We start from the raw sequence: 22,793 nt of genomic DNA on the forward strand, positions 1-22,793 counted from the left end.
GAGGAGGAGGAGGAGGAGGAGGAGGAGGAGGAGGAGGTGCTGGGGGTGAGCTGCCAGCCAGCCAGGGGTGACCCTCTGGGGCCCGGGACACCCGAGCTGGTCTTCTCCGATAACCTACTTATCTGCAGGGCCGCTTCGGTGTGGCAGCCTCAGACAGGGCAGCGCCCGGCCAAGTTCCTCAGGGGACTGAGCAGGGAAAGTGAAGCCGGGTGGGGGTGAGGGTGTGCAGGGAAGAGGACGCAGCCTGGCAGGAGGCACGGTGAAGTCATCCTGACCCCGGGAATGCTCCCTGCTCCCGGTCCTGGGACCGGAGGGGCAGGCACCGTGCTGTCCCCTTCTGGGCCTGTGGCCTGTTCGGTTGCCCCCTGCCCACTGGATGCTCTTTGCTCCGCTGAACTGAAAATCTTGGAACTAGCCAATTGAGGCTGGCTGAACACCTACTGTGTGTCGGTTGGTGGGGGGACATGAAGTTAGCACAGAAATACTCTTTGTCTCTAGGATATCTGGGGACACAAATCTCAGAGAAGCAAAGCTTAAACAAGGCAACCAACGGGTCAGAGGAAGGATAGGTCCCTGGGCTGGGAGATCAGGGGAGGCTTCCTGGAGGAGGCAGAGCATATGGCACCTCTCCAGTCCCAGACCTCCGCCAAGACCCGAGGTCTGCAAGCACCCAGTGCCTGCCTTGGCCACCCCAAACCCAATCAGCACGGGCGGGGGGGGAGATGCTGCTCCAAGACAGCGGCACAGGGGGACCCTGGCAGGGCTTGTTCTTCCCCCAGCCTCCCTGCTGGGGTGGGGCGCCACACTCCTGGGGCAGCAATGTCGGGTGGGCTCCCTTCAGGCTGGGGGCCATGGCACGTCAGCTGATTCAGTCGACCACAGCCCAGGGGTCCTCTCCAGGATAGAGCTGGGTGCAGAGGTGTGTTTTAAATGCTCAGTTCAGGGCCGGGTGTGGCTCGGTGGAGGAGCGCTTGCCCAGCACACGTGCGAGGCCCCGGGTTCCACCCCCAGCACTGCAAAAACCAAACGATGAACGGGGAATGAATGAGTGCTGAAGATCAGGGTCATCACTGCCCCTGCCAGGTTCCCAGGGCCTTGGCTTTGCTACCTCAGGGCTAGACATCCTGCCTAGAGGGCTGAGAGTCCAGGAAGCCACCCCACCTGGGTGTCCCAGAGGCCCAGCTGGCCGACTCGTGAAGCTGCATGCACGTCTTACTGACCCCCTTCCCACCCCAGAGCCACACACCTGACAACACAGACAGTGGCCACTTTTCACCGGAAGCAGTCACTTTGTCCTAGGGTCCCGCGGTCCCTGGGCCTCTAGCTTCTCTGTGGACTGTGGGAAGCTGCCCCTGAGACCCACGAAAACCTGTGGTGTGCGTTCAATGCGCACAGAGAGTCGGGGGCCCTGTGGGGCCGGAGAAGATGGGGCAGCCAGAGGCACAGGCGGAGCTCTGGGCTTTGCAGAAAAGCTCACCGGTCTCCTTGGGGCCGAGAGTGGTGGTCCTGTGCCACCCACACCCACCCAAGGCCAGGACGCCCAGCAGGCTTCTGTCCAGACTCCCCCAGGACAGACCAAGGGTCAGTGGTTATTTCCTCTGCTTATTCTGACTCAAAAGACAAAATGCACTGGCAGGTTCAAGTCCTTGTCACCTCTGTCCCTCTGAGCACTCACTCTCAAGCTCCAGAGGGAGCCTTAGCACCTTCAGAAGCCACCTTGTCCCCAGAGCCACCTCCCTATTGAACAGTCAGAGAGGTTGTGTCCACATATACCTTTGAGACATCCGAGTGGGTCCTTGACTCGGCTGCCTAAGCCTTGGCTAGTGCCCCCACTGGCCCCCACTGAGATAAGAGGAGCAGAGCGTTGGGCAAATTAATGGAGATGACACTTCACAGGGCCATCCACAGCCCAAGGTATACTGCAGGTGCTCAATATGGGTTATGAGGAGGAAATGAAGGAAACTGAGAATTCCCTCAATCCAAAGCAAGTGTCCACCACATGCCTGGCCAAGAGGCACACGGCACCTCCTGCTGTGGCTCCTGCAGAGGTTGAAAACAAGGGCACCAAACGGGCACCAACCGGGCATGGGCTCTCCCTGCCCCGGCCCAGCCTGACAGGCCCCGCAGAGGTTCAAGCTCATGGGATGACTGGTGTCCCTTGACATGGCCTTTGGCATGGGCACAGATGACTCATGGGGTGCTCCGATGCCAGCTATTTTGAGAAAAAGGAGACTTTTCGGGGGCTTTGGAATGACCCTTCGTGACCTCCCCGTGGGAAGGGTGTGTGCCGCCTGCTAGCCCCCCACTCCGTGCCCCCTGGCTTCGCAGCCCGGGAGGGAAACGCGTGGAGACAGCCGGGTCTTTTACATGGGCTTTGGAATGCCCAGAACAATGCGCTTCCACCCTGGGTATGCCCGGCCGGGCCAACACGGACATTAGTCTCCATGCCTGGCATGCACACCAGCTCAGTGGGGGTGTGCGGGAGCCAGGAGGAGGTCTGAGCGGAGGGAGAGGGTGTGAGGAGGAGATCTGGGCCACGGCCCATGGGCAGCGGTGTTCTCTCAGGCCCCGGGGCCTTCCGGAGGCCCAGAAAGCCCAAGTCTCTGGGACGGCTGAGATCCCAGGGGATGATTCTACAGGGTGGATTCTGAAGCCCCCCCCAGATGGCTTCATGGGACGGATTCCTGATTTGTCCAGGGTTCTGACCCTGCACCCTATTTGGGGAGTAACACGGCCAGAAGACCAGCCAGCCTCTTGACTTTGGATGAGCCTTGGGACCTCACTGAGCCACTTCTCTCATCTGTCAACAGAGGGAAGCCTTCCTGCTGGGACCCACCTTGATTGACGGAGGAAAATGCTCATCCTCCAGGATTCCCTCACCCTCTTCCATCACTGAGGCCTTTACTGAGCATCTTCTAGGTACCAGTTGTGATGGGAGGAGCTGGGGCAGGAGGTAACTGAGCCAGGATTCCTGCCTTCCAGGAGCCTCCAACTCAGAGCTGCCTGGAACCCCAGGAATCGATGCCAGTCCCTCTCTTCCCATTCTCCATAGAAGACGAACTATCAGCAACTCCAGTTCAGGAACTCCAGAACTCTGCAACAGGGGAATGCCTTTTGATTTTGCAAAAACCTTGAGAGAGAATGTTTTCTCCTTACAAATAGAGTTAGAGGAATAGCCCAGTTCCTCTACCTGAGCCTGCAAACATGGGACCAGGAAAGGGGGCAGTGTGTGGGAGACATGGTGGGAGTCGGGTGGACACAGGCAGCTAAGGTAAGATACACCCTCAGGACTTGAGACAATATTCTGATTTACTATTAAGGGCAGTCAGGCCAGAAAATCCACGTGTCCCTCCTGGATCTAAAATCATTTCCAGAGACCCCCACAGAGTTGCCACCCCATTGAGCTTCTCTGTATCGAAATCTCCAAGCCCCATGCTCAATGGTGACTTAGCCAGAAACTCTAAGATCAGTCTGTCTGTTTCTCCAGCTTGAGGTCAGCTTTTTAAGAGGTCGTCTGCTCAAAGGTACTGGTGGAAAGCCATCTATTTTGAAATCTGGTCACAAGCCAGATTCTGATTTTTTGCGTTGTCTTTTCACAACAGCCCTGCTGTGTTCACGACTTGGTGAAGATGAAGTTTTTTTTTTTCTTCCTCTTAAAAAAAGAAATCATACCAGTGTAACTCCACATCATATCCAGCCACCAAAATGGGAACTTATACCCCATGTGTGTATGATATGTCCAAATGCATTCTAGTGTCATGTATAACTAAAAAGAACAAATAAAAAAAATTAAAAAAAAAAAAAAAGGTATCGCATCCTTCTGTTAGATGTGTTGTTGGCAACGGTTGCTAGGGAGGGCTGGGTTCAGTTACAGACACACTGATGCCTGCTCTAATAATACTTCGCTCTGCATAGCTCAGATGCAGACACCTCTTGGCTAAACAGGGCACACACATTTCAACAGAGGAGGGCTTGAACTTGCACTACACAAGCATATCTCAGCAAAGGAGCACTCCCTGAACCCACGGAACCGCAGGCCTGGGGCGGTGACGGGGCAGTGCTGGGCGGAGGGGGCTCAGGCCTCCAATTCCTGTCATTCCAAAGGTCCCATAAAAAGAGGCACACTCATTCTTCACTTCTCCCTGAAATCGGAGCCCTCCTCCTTCCTCCAATTGCACTGCGATTCCCCGGTGAGGATCCAGGGGGATATCTGATGGCTTCTGCCCTGGGCAGCCACGTTCTCCTGGAAGTTGGAAATAGTCAATGCGCGGAACCTCTGCAATAGTGAGGAGGGGGGCCTTGGTGCGACCGGGTGGGGCCAGGTGGGCCAAGCTAGGGAGCTGATCTCTTCTCCAGCCTTACTGGGTGGCACTGCCTCTGGCCCAGCCTGGCAAGGTGGGTGAAAGTGAGGCCTTTTCTAAAACACGTACTGTTCAATCCAACCAATATGAGGCCAAGAAAGAATAGACCAGGGGAAGCCGAGGAGGGCAAGAGATGGAGGCCGCAGGGGAAAAGAGGCGGCTCTTACTGTCTTGGGGAGGAGTCTCAGGAGGACGGCATGGAGCAGGAGGAGGCCCTATGTCAGCAGCTAAGGTCTCCTGTTCTCTCTCTGTGACTGTGACCTGACAGATTGTGACTGGTTTACAGTGTGCTGGGCAGATCTGGCTGGTCCATAAGTGACAACGACGACGGAGAGTCCCGGTGTCTCTGGGCCAACTCCCTAGTGGTGGCACTCAACCTTGGCTGCACCTAGAATCACCTGAGGGATTCTTTATGAAAGGATGCCCTGGGGTCCCGTCCCTGAGAATGTAGTTCAATGTCAGGTAGGACCCCTGGGCCAGCTTGTTTTAAAAGCTCTCCTCGTGATTCTAATGGAGAGCACCTGAGAACCCACAGACCTAAAGATGACCCAGCATCAGTCATCTTGCAGTATTCTTAGGCTGGATCCCCACTGTGGACAGTCACACCGACAAGAGATTGTGCCTCAGTTTACCCGTCTGTGAAGCTGACCCATTACCTACAAACTGCCAGTCCCAATGCCTTGCTGCTTCCAAGTGCGGTCCTTGGACCAGCTTCACCAGCATCACCTGGGAACTTATTAGAAATGCAGACTCTCAGGCCCTGCCACGTATACATTGCATCGGAATCTGCATGTTAACAAATTTCCAAGGCTGATTTTGAGCTGTGGGATTGGTGATAGGGGTCCACTGAGACCTTGGGGTCCACTGCACTGTCACGGCTCATGAGGGCAGTGGTTCTAAGTTCCCTGAGAGGATTTGGCTGGGAAGAATCGAAGCACCTTTGACTTCTCCCTATACCCCATTCCCTACTCTGTGGGGGCTGCACCAGAGCTTGACATCCCTCGGACCTCCGCTGGAGAATAACAAAAGAAGTGGCCTCTCTCCCTCCTGTGTTGCCAGCTCCCACCACTGAAGGCCAGGCAGCAAGAGCAGGCGGCCAGGAAGGCCTGGGGACAAAGACAGCTGCTGGGAGCAGAGCTCAGGGGCACTTCACAGCCTGGCCCCTTTGCAGCCAGCACACTAAGCTGCGTCTCAGAACTTGGGCGGAGACGTGGCCGCCAACCTGGCCACAGGAGGAGCATCTCAGAGGCTGCAGAACAGAACCAGGGCCTGGCTAGAGACGCAGAGCCAAGTGGGCCTTGCGTAGCTGGAGCTGAGCATAGACCCCACGGGGAAGGGGAGGGCAGGGTGCTGGGCCCAGGTCTCCCTCTCTCTGCCAGGAGAGCTACCCAACCAGGCGCGGCAGAAACACAACGGAAGCAGATGAGAGGCCCTCCCGCGGGTGTCAGGAGGGACGCAGGTGGGTGCTGAGCCTTGCTCTTCTTGGGCCTCTCTGGTCTGGGTGGTGAGTGACCCTGAACTATGCTGCCCGGAAGGCCTGCTCCACACTGCCGCATCCTGGGCTGCAGGACCAATCAGACAGCTGGGCTCCCTGCGGATGGGCCGTGTAGTCAGGGCACAGCACAGACAGCGGCCTTCCCAAGACAGCAACCCAGAGGTGGCCTAGGTGAAGCCTCTGGTCACACCCCTCAGGACTCCTCTGTAGCTCGCGGGAAAGCTGGGTTGTGGGTGGTGAAGGGGTGAGTGGTGGCCTGTGGGATGAGCCCCGCACAGTCCATCCAGGCCCACGGCTATTGTCACAAGGTGGGAACAAGCCCTGGAGCTCAGAATGGGGGTCGTGTCTGCCTCCAGGGGTTCCCTTCTAGCCAGGACCACAGCTATCCATGGGCCAATGGCCTGGGAGAAGAGAGGGGTAAGCTTCTTCCTCTTCTGACACCCATTTCCCCATGGCCACCAAGGCCTGCCAGCACCAGGACACAGAGAGAAAGGAGCAGAGGGGGTCCCTGCCTTCCTGAGCTGGGAGGTGGGCAATGACAGCAGGGACCCTGCATCGCCGCGCTCCTGGGCTTCCCAGGAGGAGTCCCCGTCGCTCCCCATGGCACACCTCTAGAGGACAGAGCTGCCTTTGGGCACTGCCCACCGAATCCTCTGCCTGGCACAGAAAGAAACTTAGGCTAGTCAGGTGGCTACCTGGTGATAGGAGCCCAGAGTCAGGGGGTTACAGCAGGATCCCTGGCGATCGGTGCCCAAGTGCCACCTAAAGTGTGAGTATGAGTCACCCTGGCAAAGGGCCGGGTATCTGGGATGTGAGGGGCAGTGAATTTTAGTTGGTGGCGGGGGCAGGAGTGGGGAAGGTGTCCCTTTGGATATAGCTGGAGGTTCAGCCTGGCCGTAGGGTGGCAGGAGCAGAATGTGGGAGTTACTGGTTCACCTCTGCCCCAGACACAAGGTGGCATCAGTAGGGTAGGCCTCTGTCACATGTCACTCATGACAGACCTATCACAGAGTTACAATGTGGGGTGAAGCAGTTGGTAAGAACTGGGGTGTGTAGAGGTGTGTGTGCTAAGGACTGCTTCATCCAGCGGCCAGGCCTGGGGATGTGTGAAAGGGAAAGGCCCAGATGGGTCACTTGTGCTCCTCTGGTGGCCCGATTATCTCTAGCACCCAGCAGGGCCAGACCACAAGGTGCACCCCGAGGGGCGACTGCAAGGCTGGGCTCCCACTGCCGACCGTCAGCCTCAGCCAGGTCTGGGCTGGTCCCCTGTCGTCAGGTCAGTGCGTTTCCCACCCAGGGAACACCCAGCACAGTGACCCTACGAGAACCTGTTAGCCAGGGGATGCGGATGGGACGTCAATGAGTGAAACTCAGCTTGACAGGCGCCTTTCCTGCTGGGACCCCCTGGAGCCCTCCTGAGCCAATGAGCGGATTTTGTGACTCACAGGGAAGTGGGTGCAGGGGTCACAGAGCCCCTTTGGTGGCTGAGAAGTCACAGGATTGATGCTCTGCTGGACATCTAGGGGCAAGGCCACTTTACCATGGGTGGCTAAAACAGATGCCTGATCTTGGGCATCCTCTGCAGCCAGCCAGCGTCCCTGGGTACCCTGTGCCCTGGGACTGTCTGCCGCTGAGGTGGCTGCGTTACTTGGAGTTGGCAACCATGGTCTAGAACTCTTGCTTCACCCCGGCCCTTGTTTGAAAAAAAAAAAATAATCCCCAAGCCGAGTGCAAGGCCGAGCTTGTCCACGGCTCCCCCGTGCCTGGTGGTACATGGCGACAGGCCTCTCTGCCTGTCACCCTCCACACTCTCCCAGGACATTCCGGCCTGCGAGGAACATGCCCAATGTGCAAATCCCTCAGGTAATGCAGGAATTCATCACCAGGGGAGCGCGGGTGATCCAGGAATGGGAACCTGATCAGCCCTGGAGCTGGACAGAGGAGCCCAGGCTGGCCAGGGAGGCTCAGGTTACAGTGCCCGGGGCACTCGGGAGAGAAAGGACGGACAGCAGGCGTGGGGCTCGGCAGGCCGCAGGTGGATAGAAAGCAGTGACCTCCTGTTGCTTTTAGCGAAAAGTCGGCAAATCATAAATCAGGTGGCTGAGGCGAAGGTGGACGTGCTACCTTGTTTACATCAGGCGCAGCTGTGAATGGAGTCCCTTGGACTCCCAGATGAATGGCAGTTTAGATGATCGATCTGTGGTCACCCGAGTGACCAATGACCTGCGTGTGGTCTCTTGGGCTCTGCAATGTCTAGGTGACTGTTTGACTTTATTTGAACCAGCAGCTTGATTTGTATCTCAACTAATCTCTAAAATACAAAGTAGCAGGAGAGATGGCTTCTGCCCAGCCCAATCTCCAAGGATGGCCCTAGTGAGGCCACAATGCCAAGATACCTGCCATTTATCCCCAATGTCACCAGTTCACCTACGGCCACCCACAATGAAAGAGCAGATAGATGTGAGACAAAGTGGTACAGGGTTCAGTCTAAGTGCACACGGCCACATCCACCACACATGCACTGCCATGATCATGGCTGGACCTGGTCTCCACGGAGGCAGGAGTGAGCAGGACTGGAGCTAAGCTGAAGGGATATCGAGTGGGAATGCACCAAGGACGAGGCAGTCTTGGGCTGCCATGCTTTGCCTCAGCCCAGGACCTGCCGTGCGTCAGCAGACAGGCCATCTGCGTCCTGTCCCCCCCAAGGCTCTGCTCAAACCCATCTCAGTCCCAGCTATAACAACTGCACAGCCACCACGCTCTGAGAGGCTGACCCTGGGGAGAGGAGAGAGGTCCACGGCAAGTTCACGTCTGCTCAGACGTGCAGAGGTCAAAGCACAGAGCCAGCCGCCGTCTCTCTTATCATGAAAATAGAAAGCGGGAAATGCTGGTTGAACAAAAAGCACCTATAAAATTATATTGGTCCTTTGTAACCATGGAGCACTCACACAAACACACACAAACCCGGCCGCTCATCCCTCGCCCCTGACTGCCTTCTGATCTTCTATAATTAATCAGGCAATGGAGGAAGGAACTTGGGACAAGTTCAAGTGTGGTCAGAACTTTCAGCCTCCTCTCTAGTAATAACCCACGGCGCGGAGGGGCAGGGGGCATGGGGTGGCAGCTGCTGGTGTCGGGTTACCTGGAGCATGTTGAGGAGCAGGCTGCGGAACTTGGTCCCTTCCACCATGAAGAGGGCCATCTTGTCACAGAGCTTGGCAGCCGTGAAGGCGAAGCTGCGGTCCGACACGGCCTTCTGGTAGATGGTCCTCACGATCTCGCCCAGCATCTCCTCGGAGTTGGTGGAGTTCTGGGCCTCCTCCATGAAGGTGGTGAGCTTGGTGTCCACGTCGCTGCTGTTGTTCCGCATGCTGTTCAGGATCTCGATCAGCTTGTCCATCTTGTTCTGCTGGGGGCTGGTGGTCTCCACGGCCACTTCATCCTGGGCATGTGGGAGGAAACCGAGCGTGGCTGAGCGCAGCAGGGGTTTCTACGGGGCGCGGGTGGCCTGAGGGAGTGCGGGCTGTCACCCCAGAAGGACTTGAGGTCCTTTGGGAACGCTTACCCACCAAGGGCCCGCATGCCCCAAATGCTCTTTGCTGATGTTTTTCTGGGCCTTGGTGACACCCTAGTTGACATTGCAAGTTCTAGTTCCTACCCAGGATTCTCATATACATTGGAGTTTTGTCTGTCTGTCTGTCTGCCTATCAGAAAGAATTCAATGGGATCTATTTATTTATTTTCTGTGGTGCTGGGGATTGAACGCAGGACCTTGTGCATGCGAGGCAAGCACTTTACCAACTGAGCTATATCCTCAGCCCCGAGGGGTTCAAAAAGAAGGAATATGATAACACATCTTATCTGAACAAAACAGGTGAGAGCAGAAGACCAGGCTGGGAATGCATGTAGGGTACAAAATGCCTGCAGGGGTGAGAGGTGGCCCCAGGTTGGCCCCATGTCCTCCACACCCTTCTGTTCCCAATGCCCAGGGGTGGTTGTATTCTCTGGGCACAGGGTTCCCTGTGGAATCCTCCCTGGTTTTATGTCCTATGGAACTGAGGGCCTCTGCACACAGATGCTACACACCAAGGAACCTTCTACAGTGTCACTAAAATGGCTAGGACAAAACCCCTCCCGCCCTTTGAGGTTTTACTGGCTGAGACCAGGCTAAGGGCTGGAAAGAAGGAAGATGGCATCTAGCTATCTCAAAAGTACGTACTCAGGACAGCAGATGGGTGGCCAAGAATGCAGGCGACTTCACTGCTGAGATGTGAAACCCAGTCCAGGGGCAGGATCGGGGTCACACAGCGATACCCCGTCCTGCTTTTGCCCTGTTCTCAAGACACGCTTTTTCATGGACCTGAGCCTGCACCCTCCTGAGGACAGGCCTCACCTGGGACAAGTCCCTGAAACTCATCTCTGGGTACTACAGAAGTGCCTGATCTGTTCCATTGTTCACGCACCTCCCCACCTTGACCACCTGGGCCCCTCGGCAGGGACCATGGTCTGCGTGTTGAATAACCCACGAGGGGCGTTACACGTCTTATTTGATCTTCACAGTCTCTTTGCAAGTGTGGGGGAGGGCATATTATACCTAGTTTGCAGAATAAAATGGGCTCAGAGAGGTGGTTGACTTGCTTACGGTCACCCAGCCAGTCCAAAGCAGGGTGAGGACTGAGCCTGGATGCTAAAGCCCAAGCGGGGTTCCCCGTGCTGCTCTGCGCTCTGCTTGGCAGGCCTCTGGAGAACTCAGAATCCTCCCCCATGGCTCTAGAAGCTGTCCTGGAAGCTCTCCGGGCAAAGCCACACGCTGGCCATCAGCTAGGAGGCTCAGCCAGGAGGCCCACTTTGGGAAGTCAGGAAACGAGGGAGGATTTCTTCTCAGCCTGTGGCCCTTGTCCCCACAGGAAGGAGGAGCAGGGCTGGGCACTTTGGGGCAGGGGGGACACAGTGTGACACTTCAGCTTTAAGGGCTGATTTGGGAAGAGGGCGCCCTGCCTTATTCTGCCTGAGGGTGGAACTTGGACCTGGCTTCCGGGCAAAAGGAACCGGAGGAGGAGCCCAGTACATCTTGCTGTGGGGATGTCCCAGAAGGAGGACTCAGTAGGCTCTGCCCGCTGTGCGGGGATGGCTGTGGCCATCAGCCTTCCTCGGCGAGGGTTCCTCTCCCCGGCGACAGCGCCTGTGTCCTGGGTGAGTGTGGAGGGGCTGGGGCAGTGGTGGCTGACCGGGCACCAGGGACATAATGCTACCGCTGACAAGTCCCCATGCCTTTTCTGGTGGCTTGGTACCCTGTCCTCAGGTCATTCAGTGCAGGCTGGCACTCGTGTGACGCAGAGGCTGGGCCTCCTCGCTTTGCACCTTTGAGCCCTCGCAGGCTGCTGGGAGATGAAGTGGGGAGGGCAGGGTGGAGGTCAGCCTGCTCCCATGCTGCCTGGCTCCTGGCAGGGACCGAGCCTGTGAGGGGCTCACACTGGGGAGAAGCAGCCTTTTGTCTTATTGCTTAAGTTCCACGTGTCCCCAAATGTTCCTTAGCATGGTGGACTCTGACCCCCCAAAATGCTCCTGTGCCCCTCCCACCACCCCAGCACATGTCCCTCCAGCTTCTCCCCCCAGGGCTAGCTGCACCTTTGGGGTGACCAAAAGCAGGGAGCCCAGGATGTGCTGAGGGGTTCCTGCAGAGCTGGCCGTGGCTTGCCCTGTGGTGGCCCAGTGGCATCCACCCAGAAGCCCCCCCACATAGCTCCCTCTCCTCCAGCCAGAGCCCACCTACCAGAGCGCCTACCTCTCGCTGTCCTCCCTGGTGCAAGAGAACAACAAAAAGTCAATTACCGGTACCTTTTCTTTTAGCCTCCGCCGCAGCCTGTCTTTGGAAGACTGGAGCAGGGTGATTCTGGGCCGCTCCCCCGCGCGCTCAGGAGGGACACTGTCTTTGTGCTTGGTCTCAGCCTCTGGTCCCCCCGGAGGCTGTGGTGGCAGCCTCTCGGGAGCTGTTGGGGTGAGGGTGTCAGGGCTGCGGGGGGTTTCAAGGCCACTGTTCCTGGTGTTCCCTGGGGTGTCCTCAAGTTTGGGGCTCTCGATGGCCACGGTCTCTTTGGCATTACGGTGGGCTCCTGCCTCCCCCTTGTCCCCTGGAGGGTGCTTCATGCTGCTCTGGTACCAGCGCCGGTTCTGGCTGTAGCCGTGGTGGTTAGGCCTCCCTGAGGCGGAGGCCGCTGAGCCCCCCTGGTAGGATTTCTGGTGATCCCTGTTGTGTTTGGCACTGCCCGGCTGGTGGTCCCCGTGCTGTTGGGGCTTGTTCCCCGCCGGAGGTCTCTGCTGTCTTCTGCAAAGGGAAGGGAAAAGACAGAGAGGGGGGTCACCGGTGGGCCAGCCAGGGTCCCCGCATCTGAACACCAGAGGAGGAAGTCACTGCCTTGCTGCATTATTCATTCTCTCAAAAAACAATTATTGAGAACCTCCTACCTACCAGGCTTTGCGACAGAACGGCCAGACAGGTGGCTGGCATAGAGAGATTCAAGTTCCTCTTTCACTTAAAGTCCACATTTTATTCATTTAGTAGATGCACAAATACACATGCACAGGGAACGAAATCTGAAAGATCTAGTAGAAAACACGGTGAACCCTCCTGCTTCTGCCGCCAGCCACCTGCTGTATCCTCTGGGAGCAGGGTTACCTGAAAAACCTCAACTGTGGACCCCATCCACCACCTCCAGAATGTGACCACCTGGAGACAGGGCCTTTAAAGAGGTGATCAAGGGAAGATGAGGATGTCATCATGTACGACCGTGACAATGGGAAGTCATACTCCATGTATGTATAACACGTCAAAATATATTCTACTATCAAACAAATTACAACAAATAAAAATAAAATAAATATTTAAAAAAAAGTTCAGATGAGGATGTCACAGTGGGTCTTCATTCAATATGACTGATAGCCTTATAATGTGAGGAGATTTATTTTCTTCTCCTCCTGGTATTGGGGATTGAACCCAGGGCTGCTTTTCCACTGAGCTGTACCCCCCAGCTCTTTTTATTTATTTATTTTAAAAATTTGAGTCGAGGTCTCACTAAGTTGCTGAGGCTGTCCTAGAACTTGGGATCCTCCTGCCTCAGCCTCCGGGAGTAGCTGGGATTATAGGAGTATTCCACCATGCCTGGCTCGTGAGAGGAAATGTGCACACACAGACATAGGACACAGGGAGAAAATGGCATCTGTAGGCCAGGGAGAGAGGCCTCAGAAAAACCAGCCTGGCTGACACCTTGATCCGGGACTTCCAGCCTCCAGAACTGAGAGGAAATCCATATCTGCTGTCTTAGCCACCCAGTTGGTGGCACTTGGTCCTGGCAGCCCTAGCACATGAATACATTCAACACGATGGTTTGGGGCAGAGAGGCTCCCAGATATTTTATTTATTTATTTATTTATTTTTTTAAAGAGAGAATTTTTTAATATTTATTTTTTAGTTTTCGGCGGACACAACATCTTTGTTTGTATGTGGTGCTGAGGATCGAACCCAGGCCGCACGCATGCCAGGCGAGCGCGCTACCACTTGAGCCACATCCCCAGCCCCGGCTCCCAGTTATTTTGACAACACTTTCCCAATGAGGGAACAGCAAGGCAAACCTGAGCTCTGCACCAGGATGAATGACAACCTTTTGATTTGTGGACCGGAAGCAAGTCAAAGGGTGAGTGGGGTTGGGGTGGGCATCCTCACGGCTTCCAGGCCCACACCTGACGCCCTGTCCTGCCACTCCCAGCACTCATGTTCAATCTCAATGTCACCCCCAGGTTTTCCATGCCATAAAGTCACTGGCAGTGCAGGTGGGGAACAAGATAGCCACACCCCTCAAAAGTCATGCAGTGGTGAGAAATTGGCAGAGAGATGTCACCTTCTCCAAAATGAGTCTCCACCTCCTATGTGACCTGTCTAGTGTACCAGGGGCCTTCACTGCAATTGCACTTTATGAACCAACTTTCAAGTGATTGCTTATTACTTAAAAAAACTCACTTTCAATGCACTTGATAAATTTTTATCTGTGAAAATTTGGGGGTCTCTTGGGTTGGGATTAAATGCATTCTTTCTTTCTCATTAAAAAATTAATGAAAAAAATTTTCCATTGAAAAGCTTTCCACTTGGTGGCATGGCTTCATTTATTTATTTATTTGGTACTGGGGATTGAACTCAGGGGCACTTGACCACTGAGCCATACCCCCAGCCCTATTGGTATTTTATTGAGACGGGGTCTCACTGAGTTGCTTAGTGCCTTGCTGTGGCTGTTGAACCCGTGATCATCCTGTCTCAGCCTCCAGAGCCACTGGGATTACAGGTGTGCGCCCCTGCGCCAGGCAGTGGCATGGTTTTAGATAAATTAAAATGGTCAAAGGAGGGACAGACATGTGACTTTTAGTTTCCACCCATAAAGTAATTTACAGCACATTGTATATCAGGGGTAGAAGTTAATATAATTTTTCGGTGGGAAATCTGACAATTTGTTTCAAAAGCCTCTAATACATGCCCACCTTTGGACCTTGTTATTCCACATGTGGTAATGTATCCAAATAAAGTAATCAAAGATGTGCATAAGGATTTAGGCACAATGATATCTGTCACAGCCCAAACTGAACGTGGAGTAATTAAGGATGAAGCAAAATAGTTCACTCTTGCTGATGGAAGTATGGGGTCCTTTAAGGCAAGTACTTATCTGCATAGAAAAATCTGGAAGGATACACTAAAAAATGCTAATGGTGGCTATCTCTGGGAGATGGGATGTGGATTCTTCTTTTATTTATGTTTTCTAAATGAACATGATTTCATTTTCCGAAATTAAACTTTTTATTGCGAGGCAATTCTAGATGCACATGCATTGTAAGAAATAACGCACGGCTTGCCCACTTCCCCCTCACGGTAGGTAGCATCTTCCACAACCATAGCACAATGTCACAGCCAGGACGTTGACAGCGAGACAGCCAAGATACAGAAACTCCTAGCACAGGAGCCCTCGGGGTGCCCTTTCGTAGCCACGCCCCCATCGCTCCCACCACCCCCATCCGTGGCCTTCGGCAACCGCGTATTCATTCTCCACTTCTATACTGTGGGAGAATGTTGTATAAATGGAATCAGATATTTCTGGGATTGGCTTTTTTCACTCTGCATAATTCCCTGGAGACCCACCCAGGTTGTTGCCTGGACCGGGTTTCTATTTCTATTTCTCCATTACTCGGTGGCGGTCCTGGATGGACGCTTCGCAGTGTGCCTAACCATTCACCTGAGGAAGGACGTCTGCAGAGCAGTCTGGTCCTCTGCACGGAGTCTGCATCTCCCTTGGATCAACGCCCAGCATCCTATGGTGGTCACAAATCTAGTTTTTAAAGAAACCACCGTTTTCCAGAGAGGTTGCGCCTTCCTACCTTCCCGCCAGCACCGCAGGAAGGACTTCAGTCACAGGTCTGTGAGTGGTGCTTGAGACTCACTTTCTCCTGTTTGGGGGATTCCAATGGCATGGATGTCAGACTTTTTGTCACGGTCCCACAGGCCCCTGGAGCTCAGTTTGTTCCCTTCCAGTCCCTTGTCTCTGTCCCTAATGCTGGGTGATTTCTACTGTGACCTCTCTGGTTCATGGTTCTTTCTGTTTGTGCCCATTCGTTGGATTTTTCATGGAACTCTTAAGCTTCCATTTGGTTTTTCTTGACATCTTCTACTTCTTTGCCAAGACCTGAGTTTTCATGTTTCGAAGAGATTCCTAGGTGTTCTTTGGGGCGTTTTTGATGATGACCTGCTGTAACGTCTTTGGTGGATAATTCTAACCTGTCAGCTTGGTGTTGGCCTCTGTTAATCGTCTCTTTTCCATTCAACATAAGATCTTTCTGATTGGGGGTATGACCAGCAATGTTCCATTGAGACCTGGACCACTGGGCACGATGATGAGACTCAACGTGTCCTAGCTGGCCTCCTCCAATCTTGCTCTGCCTGGTCATCGTGCAGTGGGGGTGGTGGTGATGGGAACTGCTTTGTCACCGCCCAGTGTGAGCAGAAATCCACCTTCCCTAATGGGCCTTCTTTGGCACCCAAAGGGGGCTCCTCATCATTGCTGGGCAGGAATGGGGGTTCAACTCACCACGAGGCGGCCAGACACTATCTCAGCATGAACCGGGGCGGGGGTGGGAAACCTCCTTTCTGCAGGGAGAGGTAGGAATTCTTGGCTCCCCAAGTGGCCTCCACTGGCACAGAGCGAGAGGTGCTTTCGCCCCACAAGATGGAAATCCCACTTGGTCTCTCTGATACCATCCTAATGGCCCAGTCTAGGTTCTTCCATAAGTCTTCCCCAAGTGGTGGGTGGGGCCATGTTTCTTCTGGGGCTTCTTATTGCCTAGAGCGCTCCGTTCCCTGGGCCTTTGGCTGGAGTGACTCAGCTTTTGTTGGGGCTTCTTTGCTCATGTCTCCTGGTGTTTCTGGGTTTCTGGTTTCTTTAGATCCCAGTCTGGGATATAGGAAGCCAAGAAGAAAATTGAAAGAACTCATCATGGTGCCATTCCTCAGGTCGCCAGGTCCCTGGCCTGTCTGCCTTCCAAACATCTTTCAGAGTCTTCTTGTGTCTGTCCTTCCTTCTTTCCTATCTACTATCCATCCATCCATCCCTCCACCTCTATCTCTGCAGCAATCATGAGGAACCCCTTTGGGTGTCAAAGAAGGCTCAGTGCAGAATGTGGACCTCTGCCCCCACTGGGCGGTAACAAGACGGTCCTCCTTGTCCCTAGCCTCCCCACTGCATAATGACCAAGCAAAGCAAGACCGGAAGAGGCCAGCTGAGACAGGTGGGCAGACTTCACCATTGTGTATGTATATATATGTAGCGCCCAGGGTTTTTAGTGGTCTGTACCTACTCTAATAATCATTATAACAAGATCTATACAGTCTGTTACACTGAACTGGGCACCCTCAGGAGGCCTGTGTGGTATTTTCATCTTCATCATCCACGTTCCAACTCACTGGGTTCTGCTGGACATTCCCAGTCAAGCACTTTGCTGCTCGGACACTGGGAGTGGAAGAGGAAGCCTCCACCCCCCCAAACCCTCCTGTGCTCCCTGGCACACCTGAAATCTTCAGGCTCACTCCCCGGGTATGACTGGGATCAGGACCATGAGCATGGCACCCGGGGAGAGCTGGGCCCCTGTTGGCAGAGAGGACCATTGAGTCCGGCTCCTCCCAGTGGCCTCTAGATTGCCCAGAGCTACAGTAATGCCGTCCAGCTCTGGGGGCCACTCCCTCCTTAGGGAGCATGAGCCACCCACCCTGAGAAGCAGAAGCTCCAGGAGGGCGTGGATGTGGCTCAGAGGTAGAGCCCTTGCCTATCTACGGATGGAGAGGTCCTGGGGTCATTCCCAGCACTGTCAAAAAAAAAAAAAAAAAAGGAACCCCAGGGTCCATGCCGGTTCCTCAGGGTGCCTTTGGTGAATTCATCCTCCTTTAATTTTTCAATTACTTTTAACGAACGGGCCCTTTCTCTTTCCATTATCTTTGTTCTTTGAATGTGGGTTATTTTTTTTAGCCCAGAGGGGAAACTTGGAAATTCCCTGGCAGATAGCGTTCGATTCTTACAACTTTTGTCATCCTTATTTAGAATTTTTGTGGCGCCTGTAGCTATGGCCCAAGAAATGTCCCTAAAGAGTGGCTGACCGAGCCCTTCCCAGCATCTATCTTGGAATTGTCTTGTTTCCCACTGGCGATGCCAGGGATTCCCCTCTCTGCCCAGCAGCCTCCCCCTGTCCCCAAAGAGAGAAGAAAAAAGAAATCGACTCCTGTCCACCTGGAAGAGGAAGGAAGTAATTTGTACATGGCTGGTGGTCAAGGATTGCAGAAAGAAATCTGTTAGGTCTTGTCGCGCTTTGGCTGTGCCTTCCTGGGAATTCGAATGACCTGGAATTCCACGTCTTCCTGGTTCAAAAGACCCTGGAGCCAGCAGCCTTACCAAATCAGCAGTGACCAAGAATGCGCCATGTCCTCCAGTATTAGTGGGTGTTCCCGGGCTCACTCTTGCTGGGGGGCAGCTCCTTTGCACATGTGGAGGGCCATCCCGAGGTGGGAGGGGAAGCCAGGGAGTGCACCCTCAAGTGTCCCCTTCTGACCAGAGAGGCAGGACTACTGGATTCATAAGAGGGGGCTCTGGATGTAGAACAACCCAGCAGATGTGCTGTACTGGGATGATCCTGTAGGAAGAGCCCAGATATGGCTGGAGGCCAGGGGGCGCAAGGCCTCTCTCTTTTCTTTGTGAGCAGTCAGATCAAGAACCCTTCTTCCCGTTGTTCAGATGAGCCAACAGAGGCTTAGTGAGGTAAGGGCCACAGCAGAGCTCTCCCAGAGGCTGCCAGAGGGCTGAGCCTGTCCACTCATCATGGGACCCGGCAGCCACCTCCGGCCTCCCATGTGCCACGAGACCCCCCCTCAGGAGAGCAGGGCTGAATGACCACTCAGACCACAGGAGGCCTGAGCCCTCTGCCCAGGAAGGAGCCGAGAGGGCTGCTGAGATGGCTGGGGCAGGCTTGGTCCTGGGCCTTGTTCCCCAACAATGGAGACCTCGGCTTCCGCACTCTGGCCATTCACAAATATTTGTCAGCGGTCACTGGTGGAGCCGGCCAAAACCAGTACCTCTCTCTTCTGAATTTGCTGGCGCTGGGTTTCGTCGATACCTTCTCAGGGGCCAGCTGGCTGCTCCCCATGAGACCTGTGGGTTTGGGTTTGGCTGGACTGGGACAAGTTGCTGTTGCTCCCAGCAGCCGGGCCAAGAGGCTGCGTTTGGTCTCTGACACACGAACATGTGGCCCCAGGTCGGGGACACCTACCTTGGCAGCACTGAGAGCAGCAAGGGCACACATGGCCTCTTTGCTGCTTACCACCTGCTTGAGCCTGTCCTGGGGACTTCTCTCAGGAGGGGGACGGCTTAGGAGACAGGAGTGATATTGTTGGGCTCCCGGTGGCACCTGCTCAACAGCAGTAATGTCAGCTCTGGTTTTTGGTCTGTTCATTTATTTAGCTTTGAGAATGGCAATTGTCAGGGTTTTGGATTTTTCCATCCTTCATTTAGTTTATTCTTTCTTCCTAGGGTTCTAAAATCAGATGTCTTGTTTGACTCTAACACTGCTCTTTTTTTTTTTTTTAAATATAAAAAAAATAATAAAGTTCTCGGGACACCACAGCTGCATTTTGGGAGGTGGGTGTAGGGAGAATAACTTCACATTTTTTAAAAAATGGTTTTAACAGCGGTCCAAATGGAGACAAACGTCTCTCTGTTCGTTTTTTATTTCATAATCGTTCCCAACTAGATACTCCAAGGGCCACTGGCTTATTATGGTTCTCTCAATGTCGGACAGTTCACCACATAATTTGTAGGTCTGCTTAAAATTTTCTGAAAGCAAAATTCCGAGGGCAAGCGGTTTTAAAGCTATGCCTGGGCTCATATTTCTTGCTTCAGGAAAAGTGATGACTGCTCACTACTAGCACGGGCACCTCCACTCCGGCCCACCTCGACATCGCCTGCACGGGCTCCGGCCTTCCCTGCCCCTTGGCTGTGAGCCTTAGTGGCAGAATTTTTTATTTATGTTTTTGGTACTGGGGATTGAACCCAGGGGCGCTTAACCACGGAGCCACATCCCCAGCCCTCCCCACCTTTTAAAAAAATATTTTGAGACAGGATCTCACTAAGTCGCTTAGGGCCTCACTAAGTTTCTGAGGCTGGCATTGAACTCACAATCCTCCTGCCTCAGCCTCCCAAGCTGCTTAAAGGTGCTGTTCTGCAGCTGAGGGGCTGCTTAGCATGTGAGGTAGACACACACACACACACACACACACAAGCTCCGGTTTGTGGAATGATGGGGAAGCTTAACAAGGAAAACCAGGGGGACACTCTCCTCCTTCTTGAGGGAGTCAGCTGAGGGGAACCACAGCATTGGTTTGGGACAAGGATCTTAGAAGTTCGTATTCATTGAGCACCTACTAGGTTCTCAGGGCTGAACGGAAGTCCACTCTGCCTGTTCTGCAGGATGCTGCTCATGGGGTCCGTCTGGGAGACTGCAACCTACTCTGGGAGGTGGGGCCCTGCTGGCCCACTCCTGGTTGCTTGGCCTGGGTGATTTAACCTCTTCAGTCTTGCTCCCAGCTGCGTGTATCCCTGCCTCAGGGGTGACTTGAGGATTATCTGAGAGTTTTAGATATGAGTCAAGCAAGGTTCAGAGAGGTTGCTTTAGTCCCTTGGGGTTGCTCCATGAGTTGGTGGCAAGACCCACACTGCTTAGCTCTGTTTCTGCTCTAACTTGCTGTCTAAAATGCTCTCTGGTGGCATTTAAGGGCCGAGCGAGATCTTGGTGTTTGGTGGAGAACAGGGGGTTTTGCCGCAGAGTGTATGTGACCGAGTCACCCGGTAGTTGCCAGAATCATCATCGTCACCATGGTGGTAGCAGCAGCAGTGTGCGGGCCGGTTCCTGACTACTGCCCTTGCACCAGGACCACCCCTACAGAGCTCTCCTCCCCATCCCAAGGCGAGAAGCGAGGGCATCAGGGACCCCCCTGCGGCCGCAGAAGGCTGGCCATGCTGCTGACTCTCCTCCAGCCATCAGAGTGTGTAGCTCTCTGTTTGCTCGGAGTTGGGTAGGAAACAGCTCAGGGCTGAGGTCTCTGCCACTCGGGGCAGAAGTTCCCATGGGAGTTTTGGTATTTTGCAGGAAGGACAAAAGCTTCAGTAATCAGACATCTCCCTGGCCCAGGGAGTGCTCCCGACAGAGCCGCAAGGGTCTGAGAGACTTCTCTGCACCCTGCAGGCAGAGAAAGACCTCTCCCAACTGCAGAGCGAATGGATGATGGGAGAGGGCTGCACCCATTAGCATCCATTAGTTAACCTGTTCTGAGACCCTCTCACCTGGAGGCTAATGGGAGACTCAATGGGCTTGCCCAAGGCCGCGGAGACCTGAGGACACTCTGAAGGACACTGGAGGCCATGTGATAAAAGCTGCTGGTCCCTAAGCCGCCTCTCAGCACTCCCCCACTCCCATAGGGCTTCAAGGCCCAGGTCTTCCCAGGATCCCATCCCCACCCTCCAGACCCCTACCGTGACTGCAATCTGAACCTGCCCACAGCACATCCCTGTCTCTGCCACCAAACTGTCCTGTGTGCTCCTCTGATCTGCCCTCAAAAGTATCCCCTTCCTGCAGATGCAGAAGAACCTTCTCCAGATCTCCTAGGTCTGGCAGGGCTCTCACCACAAGGAGCTTAAGATTTACATGGTCACACAGAGAGAGACAGACAGACATTAGTCTACCAGTTAGAGAGACAGACATCCAGCTCACAAACAGGGACAAGGGACGTGAAGGAAAGGAAACAGGAGCACATGGCCCTGGCCTGCTCTGTGGACCTGGAGGCAGGGCTGGCCCTGTGACCCGGGCACCCAGTGCCTAATGAAATAAGTTCCTTATTCAACACGACTGGGAATTTTAAGACAGACACATCAGACCCTGGGTCCTTCTGAAAATGGGGCCCTGTACAGGTCACGAAGCTGATCCTGCCCTGAGGGCTGTCCCGAGGCAAGAGGACTAGACCCGAGATCTCAAGGATCCGCAGTAACAGTAGTAAAAACAGCCAACATGCACCAGGTGCTTACGGTGTGAGAGATCTGGATTTCCTTGGCCCCTAAGAGAGAGGTGTTACTGTTTACCCCACCTCCCAGAGCTTGGCAAGGCACAGAGAGGGTAAAGAACCTGCCTGAGCACACATCACTGCCCTAGGTACATGTGGACTGCACATAGGGTGTGACACTACATGGTGTACAACCAGAGAATTGAAAAGTTGGGACTGCAAATTGGTGCCACCACTCTGGAAAGCAGTTCAGAGATTCCTTAGGAAACTTAGAACGGAACCACCATTTGACCCAGTTACCCCACTCCTTGGTCTATACCCAAAGGACTTAAAATCAGCACACTATAGTGACACAGTCATATCAACGTTAAAACAGCTCAATTCACAATAGCTAAACTGTGGAACCAACCTAGATGTCCTCCAGTAGATGAATAAATAAAGAAACTGAGGTCTATACACACAATGGAATATTACTCAGCATTAAAAGAGAATAAAATCATGGCATTTGTAGGCAAATGGACGGAGTTGGAGGATATCCTGCTAAGGGAAGTAAGCCAATCCCAAAAACCAAAGGCCGAAAGTTCTCTTTTGTAAGTGGATGCTGATCCATAAGGGGGGGGCGGGACCATGAGAGAAATGGAGGAGCTTGGATGGGGCATAGGGAGGTAGAGGTAGGGAGGGGGGTGGGGGCAGGAAGATGGTGGAATGAGGTGGACACCACTGCCCTAGGTACATGGGACTGCACATAGGGTGTGACACTACATCGTGTACAACCAGAGAAATGAAAAGTCGTGCTGCAGTTGTGCACAATGAATCAAAATGCCCTCTGCTGTCCTATATACCTAATTAAAAAAAAAAAACAAACAAAAAACCTGGCCTGCGGACATACAATTTGCAGGCCTCAGAGTGTGGATTAGAACTTGGGCGTCTGGCCCTCCACCACGTGTTCCTGCTCCAAGGTTCTAAGGCATGCTCCGGAGTCCTGAGGGCCGGGGGCAGCCTGTGCACTGCTGTTGAGCCAGAGGACCCCAGGCCTTGGCAAAGTCATTGGGTAAGGGCTGCAGGCTGTCCTGCGGCAGAGAGGGGTGCAGAAGCATGGGCCAGATGGACAGAGGGAAGGTGGCTGTTTGGGCCGGACCCACCAAGGGTGGGGAGGCTGGAGAGTCTGGGAAGGTTCTGGATGGGGCCTTTGGAAATCCGGCCTCCAGCCTCGGCTCCGCCGTGTCTGGGGAAAACCGCAGAAGCCACGCGCGGCCCCTGGGCTTCCGCGTGTGCTGGGAACCATCCTTTCCCCACCGCAGCCCGCTGCTGC

General features: G+C 54.2%; 1 protein-coding gene across 8 annotated transcripts in view; it reads right to left on the bottom strand.

Annotated features, from left to right (window-relative positions):
• The window catches only part of Ctif (cap binding complex dependent translation initiation factor), a 268,442-nt gene that overhangs the window by 81,497 nt on the left and 164,152 nt on the right, over window positions 1–22,793 (bottom strand). For 6 of the 8 annotated variants that reach the window (XM_048806251.1, XM_048806255.1, XM_015482392.2 and 3 more), the window contains 2 exons: window positions 11,689–12,181; window positions 8,999–9,298 (listed from right to left, as the gene is read on the bottom strand). In XM_048806251.1, coding sequence (XP_048662208.1) covers window positions 8,999–9,298; window positions 11,689–12,181 — 793 coding nt within the window. The remainder of the gene's footprint in view (window positions 1–8,998; window positions 9,299–11,688; window positions 12,182–22,793) is intronic. The other 2 variants (XM_048806254.1, XM_015482393.2) reach the window with 1 other exon arrangement.

Source organism: Marmota marmota, unplaced genomic scaffold (assembly GCF_001458135.2).
Source record: "Marmota marmota marmota unplaced genomic scaffold, marMar, whole genome shotgun sequence".
Lineage (NCBI taxonomy): Eukaryota > Metazoa > Chordata > Mammalia > Rodentia > Sciuridae > Marmota > Marmota marmota.